Source organism: Sprattus sprattus (genome assembly GCF_963457725.1).
Source record: "Sprattus sprattus genome assembly, chromosome: 13".
In the NCBI taxonomy this organism is placed as follows: domain Eukaryota; kingdom Metazoa; phylum Chordata; class Actinopteri; order Clupeiformes; family Clupeidae; genus Sprattus; species Sprattus sprattus.
The window spans coordinates 29,836,131-29,843,630 of NC_137911.1; the positions used below are offsets into that span (position 1 = coordinate 29,836,131).

At 46.3% G+C, this 7,500-nt stretch overlaps 1 protein-coding gene across 1 annotated transcript in view; it reads right to left on the reverse strand.

Annotated features, from left to right (window-relative positions):
* The window catches only part of greb1 (growth regulating estrogen receptor binding 1), a gene marked incomplete at both ends in the record, with an annotated part of 33,783 nt that extends 32,021 nt beyond the window's left edge, over positions 1 to 1,762 (reverse strand). The window contains 2 exons of the mRNA XM_080849707.1: positions 712 to 819; positions 1,606 to 1,762. Coding sequence (XP_080705833.1) covers positions 712 to 819; positions 1,606 to 1,762 — 265 coding nt within the window. The remainder of the gene's footprint in view (positions 1 to 711; positions 820 to 1,605) is intronic.
* Positions 1,763 to 7,500: the final 5,738 nt, after the last annotated feature.

Here is a 7,500-nt window from a genome sequence, read left to right on the forward strand (position 1 = left end):
GACCATCACGTTCTGTGTGTCCATTCTAATACTGTGCTCTGTTCCATTACTAGAATTTACACATAGAATTCAGTGCTGTTCAGATGGAACGTTGTCAACCAGCTGGGTGCCCAGCTCATTGATGCAGTTGGCAACATGTTACCTAGGTGACTGGAGTTTGTTTTCCCCGGTTGAAGAGGTAGGCATTCCATCCATTGACGATTGCATCAACCGAGTTCTAAGTTTGGCAACGAGTGTTAATTAATATGCACTCTGCTGATTACGATGAGGCACTCCAGTTTCAATACCCTAGATTAAAGTAAATAATGACTATCGTTGCTAACTGGAGTCTGTAAATGTGCATCTAGGAGAAAACACCATGTGGCATTTTGAACGCACTAAAGCATGCCTTGCCCCCCAATGTGTAGTCCGATGGAGATGCAAATCTAAAACCATGTTGTCTCCACAGAAAGGGCCTTACATATTTCTGTGTTTTGTCAAGCTGACGTCAAAGATCACATTAGCTTGAATTGAATAGATTAAATATATCTCCCAACACCATTAGAATAAAGCAAAAGCAGTCGAGAGGCTCCGATATACTGAAAAATGTACGCAATGAATACCCTGGACACAGGAGAGACCAACATTACTGTGCAATAAGACCTCTTAGCTCCTGTTCATCCCTGGTGGGGGCACCCCACCCACCCCAACCCCCCCCCGATTTGGCCTTACCATCTGTCGTGCAGCTTCCTTCAGGTGGGGGCTTCATCTGGTATGGTATGGGGGGGCTGTTAGACTCGGATCCGTCCTCCTCCTCATCTTCCTCATGTTCTACCCGACCTGCTAAACACATAGCCGTGTCATGAAAGTCGTGTCATGGACATACAGTATATCAGCCACACTAGGTCCACATGCGGCCCAGGTCCGGGCCACTGTCAGAGAGCTGGGTCACACCTGCCATTAACATGCGTCTTGAGCCATTGTAGACTTAGATACTATTTGGAAGCCATGTATACACACAAACACACACACACACACACACAAAACATGCATATATTTGGGGGCCATTCACATACAGACACACACACACACACACATATATATACTTGTCTAGACTAGGATACTACTACGTAAGGCACTGTGGCTTTGAAACATCAGACCTCACACAGGTACAGATCAGGCCTCACACAGGTACAGATCAGGCCTCACACAGGTACAGATCAGGCCTCACACAGGTACAGATCAGGCCTCACACAGGTACAGATCAGGCCTCACACAGGTACAGATCAGGCCTCACACAGGTACAGATCAGGCCTCACACAGGTACAGATCAGGCCTCACACAGGTACAGGGAGATGAACAACAAGGTCCTTGAAACAAAAGATGGAGAGGCAGAAGGGGCGCGTGCGTTACCGTTCTGTGAGGCAGGGGTGCGTGCGTTACCGTTCTGTGGGGAAGGGGCATGTGCGTTACCGTTCTGTTGGGCAGGGGCATGTGCGTTACGTTCTGTGGGGCAGGGGCGCGTGCATTACCGTTCTGTGGGGCAGGGGGGCGCATGCGTTACCATTCTGTGGGGCAGGGGGGCGCATGCGTTACCATTCTGTGGGGCGGGGGTTCGTGCGTTACCGTTCTGCGGGGCAGGGTGGTTCTCGGCCTCCAGGTAGAGCTGGGAGAAGACGGGCCGGGGCACGACGGTGTTGGAGCGCAGCGACGCCTCGATGGAGCTGTGCAGCACTTCCTCAAAGCGGGTGGTACGCAGCTGCCCAGCGTACGAGTTCCCCATGGCCTGTGGGACACACACACACACACATAGGAGTCACACACACGCACAGGAATCTGACAGGGAAACTTTCCTCCATCTATCCTCACAAACTAACACAGACACACACAAACACAGGAGTCCGCCTTTCCTCACAAACTAACACACACACACACAGGAGTCGTGTTTTCTCACAAACTTACACAGACAGACACACACACACACACACACACACACACACAGGAGTCGTCTTTTCTCAGAAACTTACACAGACAGACACACACACACACAGGAGTCCATCTTTCCTCACAAATAAACTCTGTTATTCAGCAGGCCTTCCAGACTCACAGAGAAACCGTGCTGTGAAATGTGAAGAGGTTTAATTTAGTTTAGTTGTTGTTGTTGTTGTTGTTGTTGTTGTTTATGTCTAACTGAGGCAACAAAAAACCGCCGTGAGACATCTTTCTGCTCCCAACACCTACCCTTTAAACAGCACAACAAGCATCCCAACACCTACCCTTTAAACAGCACAACAAGCATCCCAACACCTACCCTTTAAACAGCACAACAAGCATCCCAACACCTACCCTTTAAACAGCACAACAAGCTTCACAACACCTACCCTTTAAACAGCACAACAAGCAACACAACACCTACCCTTTAAACAGCACAACAAGCTTCACAACACCTACCCTTTAAACAGCACAACAAGCATCCCAACACCTACCCTTTAAACAGCACAACAAGCTTCACAACACCTACCCTTTAAACAGCACAACAAGCAACACAACACCTACCCTTTAAACAGCACAACAAGCATCCCAACACCTACCCTTTAAACAGCACAACAAGCAACACAACACCTACCCTTTAAACAGCACAACAAGCATCCCAACACCTACCCTTTAAACAGCACAACAAGCATCCCAACACCTACCCTTTAAACAGCACAACAAGCATCCCAACACCTACCCTTTAAACAGCACAACAAGCTTCACAACACCTACCCTTTAAACAGCACAACAAGCAACACAACACCTACCCTTTAAACAGCACAACAAGCTTCACAACACCTACCCTTTAAACAGCACAACAAGCAACACAACACCTACCCTTTAAACAGCACAACAAGCAACACAACACCTACCCTTTAAACAGCACAACAAGCATCCCAACACCTACCCTTTAAACAGCACAACAAGCAACACAACACCTACCCTTTAAACAGCACAACAAGCATCCAAACACCTACCCTTTAAACAGCACAACAAGCATCCCAACACCTACCCTTTAAACAGCACAACAAGCATCCCAACACCTACCCTTTAAACAGCACAACAAGCAACACAACACCTACCCTTTAAACAGCACAACAAGCCTCCAAAGTGCCATTAAGATCAAACACAAGCACAACATTGTTATTACAAATGCTTTAATTAAGGAAGTCAGTGTGCAACTGTTGTAGAAATCAGAATCATCAGAATCAGAATCAGAATCAGAATCAGAATTGTATTTATTGCCAAGTAGGTTTACTCCTACCTGGAATTTGCTCTGGTGTATAGGTGCATACAGTGAACATAAAACATACAAACACAATAAGTACTACAATAAGCACCATAACGGACGTAATAAGAAGTGCTACAACAAACCCAATAATAATAATAATTTCATGTTGTGATTGAAGTTTGTTATTATAACATTTTGTGTTGTGACTGAATTTTAAAATAATATTTTGTATTGTGACTGAATTTTTTAATATTATTTCATGTTGTGACTGAACTTTACTATAATCACATTTCATGTTGTGGCTGAACTTTAAAATGTAAAAAGAAGGATAGTAAGTCCTGAAGGCAGAGAGAGCATTGGATGCTAGCTACTGGACTCACACAGCAATACGACCACACTGCTGACTCCTGGGTAGGCTATTCCAGGAAGAGTCTGTTTTAATGTGATCTCTGAGAGCCAAAAACACACACACACACCCTAGTACTCTACACACACACACACACACACACACACACACACACACACACACACACACACACACACACACACACACACACACACACACACACACACACACACACACACACACACACACTAACAAACAGGTCTGTTTTAATGTGATCTCCGAGAGCCAAACACAAACAAACACAGAGCAGGGAGGATGGGAGGTAATGACACCGAGAGTGAGTGAGAGGACTTGATGAAGAATCAAAAATGAGAGCCCTCCTAGGTGAGGAAGAACAGAGAGTGCAGATCGCAGCACAGTTTGTGTATGGGTGCCACAAGCTGAGAGAAGGCATATAGGTGCCAAAGATCAGACATCCAACCCTAGTCTATATATATTCTTTGTGTATATAATATGTATGTGTTGAATCGGCTTTGGCAATAGTGTTAAAAAACATTCATGCTAATAAAGCTTCTTTGAATTGAATTGAATTGAATTGAATTGAATTGAGAGAGAGAGAGAGAGAGAGAGGGAGAGAGAGGGAGAGAGAGAGAGGAAGGGAGACAGAGAGAGAGAGAGGGAGAGAGAGAGAGCGGGAGAGAGAGCGAGAGAGAGAGGGAGGGAGAGAGAGAGAGAGAGAGAGGGAGAGAGAGGGAGAGAGAGGGAGGGAGAGAGAGAGAGAGGGAGAGAGAGGGAGAGAGAGAGGGAGAGAGAGTTCAATGAATGACAGACACAGAGAGGGGAGTAGACTAATTTCATCTCCAGTTTGAGCTAATGGCCATCCCTGATAAAGCTTCCTCTATGACAAGGTTGTGGCGTGTGTGTGTGTGTGTGTGTGTGTGCATACAAGGTCGGTGCTTCGAGCAGAAGCCCTGTATTCTTGCAGAGTGTCCAATTTGCAGCCTCATAAACTAATCTGATCCAATGTCAGGTCGCCCCGACCTAGACGGCTTACGCACCGCCCGGCTTCCCCCACAGTAAACAAAACTTTACGGCGGTCCGCCGCTCTGTCACACCCGGCTCAGCTCAGTGTGTGTGTGTGTGTGTGTGTGTGTGTGTGTGTGTGTGTGTGTGTGTGTGTTAGTGTCAGGCAGCCCACGGAGCGAAGTGGGTTATGTGTCGGAGCGAAGTGGGTTATGTGTCGGAGCGAAGTGGGTTATGTTTCTTGCTCAATCAGCTGAATTATCGCACCTCTCAGTCACACATTACTGTCGCGTTTCACTCCTCGTAAAACGGAGCGGTTCTGGCCGGACTCCAAGCAGCCTCCTGGCGTCATAATGTCTCATTAGTAAATCATGGAGGCACTGGAACATGACATCCAGGCTGGTCAGGAAGTAAGTGTTCTCCGCTGAACGAAAGCCCTTAAAATCCGTAATGACAAAGAGCATTAATTATTGCTCAGTGCAAAATGGGTTTTTTTCCGAGCGTTGCTTGCTCAGGTTATGCACATGCGAAGCATCTGTGGTCAACCACACGGCAAATCACAGCATCACTCCTCCATGAAAACCTTTATTTCAGCTTCGAGCAATTTCCACGTTTATCTCGCAACCTTAAGTCTGTTTCTCTCTCTGTCACGCACACAAACAAACACACACACACACGACGCTAGGGGTGGTGTGTCAGCTTATGAATTACATTGAGGTGGTGGGTGTGCGCTGGTCTTAAATCCCTGCTTCTTAATCCCCTCCACTTAAACCGCCTGACCCATATGCTCTCCACTGACGCGGCAGAAGAGTCTCACACCCACACACACACACACACACACACACACACACACACACACACACATGAAGACTCCAGGGCCCTGGTCTGACGCGCCATTCCAGTCTAGGGCCCAAACTGAATGACCCCACTACTGCAATACATTCCTCAAGGCAGGATTCAAAAACAGACACATTCACATACACACTCACACACACACACACACTCACACACACACTCATTCCCATACACAAACAGACACACACAAACACACTCACTGTCTTTTTTATATATAGCACGTATGTATACATGTTAGTGTTTCATTTTTGGAGAGAATTAACAAATAAATTGTATTTGCACGTAATTAAGTGATCACAGAGAACATTATAGAACTATTTAGATGTCTGGATAACAAGATACAGCCAGACTCAATGAAATCAATGACAGTAAAACACTGATTTCTACAGAAGTTACATTTATATTCATAAATGTACACATTTGCATTTATTTTAGACCCCTATTTTCTCAAGATCTTGACTTATTTCCCGAGATGACATTCATTCGATATCTCGGGAAAAGTTAATGAAGAAGACCGCTGGCAAGCTATACCGGCCGCACAGTCTGCGTGTGAGCTTGACGATGTGTCATTTTCCAGAGATATTGAATTAATGATGTAATTATCCTGGGGAAACGAAGCTTTGTCATCTCTAGATTACGACATTAATTCATCGATAGATAGCGAAAACAATACAAATGTAAATTGATGGCAGCTAAAGGCTTCCGTATATTGCTTTTGAAGCAATTGTTATAGAGGTTGGCACCAAATGGCCACAAAACACACACACACACACACACACACACACACACACACACACACACGCAGGGAGTTAGGAGTAAGAGGTTGAAAAAGGGAAGAAAACGACGCTGGTGACACTCAAGCAGGGAGATGGTTCAGGAGGTGTTCTCCCTCCTCCTCCTCTTCCTCCTCCTCCTCCTCCTCTGTTTCTCTCTCTGATGAGGAGGAGACGGCAGCTTTCAGTTGAGTGGTGAGTGTGTGTGTATGTGTGTGTGTGTGTGTGTGTGTGTGTGTGTGAGCCCTCCTCCGGGGACTGAGCTGGCCATTGTGTGGGTTTATGACCTCTCTCCCCTCTGTCTCTCCCTCTCTCTCTCCTCTCTATCCCCTCTCTCTCTCCCCCCCTCTCTCTCTCTCTCTCCCCCTCTCTCTCCTCTCTATCCCCTCTCTCTCTCCCCCTCTCTATCCCCCTCTCTATCCCCCTCTCTCTCCCTCTCTATCCCCTCTCTCTCCCTCTCTACCCCTCTCTCTCCCGTTCTGAATAGGACTGTCTCTCATCCCTGATGAATCTCTCTCTCTCTCTCTCTCTCTCTCTCTCTCTCTCTCTCTCTCTCTCTCTCCTCCAAGACATTCTTCACACCGCAGCTTCAAATGCACCCAGGGCTTAAGCTCCCTTTCACAGGAGCATCTAAGGACACATTTGTCCCCCTTCAAAGATAACATTCTGATGCTGAGATCCACACTTTCAAAGAACTACAGTCTGTGTGTTGGAGTACAAAAGAGCAGTAGTAAAAAGAGTTTTAGAGGAATGCTTCACATGTAACAATAAAGACACACACACACACACACACACACACACACACACACACACACACACACACATACTCTTCCCCCTCTCTCTTTCTAGCGCATTCTAATATTTATTCTTGCACTAAATTAAGTGCCAAAGGCTTTAAATGCAGGAGGCTGACAGCCTTCACTAAAGGGAAGAAAAGTTGCTCACTGGCTTTAGGTATTACAGACAATTGTCTTCCCCTTCTAACAGATGCATTCAATGAGATGGGATTGTGCATTTGCTCAGCAAGAAAAAAAAAAGAAAAGAAGTCACATTTCTAGTCATTTTTGCAGTTTCTCTCTGACCTATCAGAATTCAGAGCACTGCTGTCGTTTTGCGGAGCGGAGAATGAGAACACAGGCCGCCCATGTCAAACAGCTCTACCTGTCTCTCGGGGCGCGTGGGAGAAAATGGGCTACCGTTGTGCTGCCGATTTCACAAACGACAGCGAAGTATCCAAAGCCCAGCTGCGTGTCTCACAC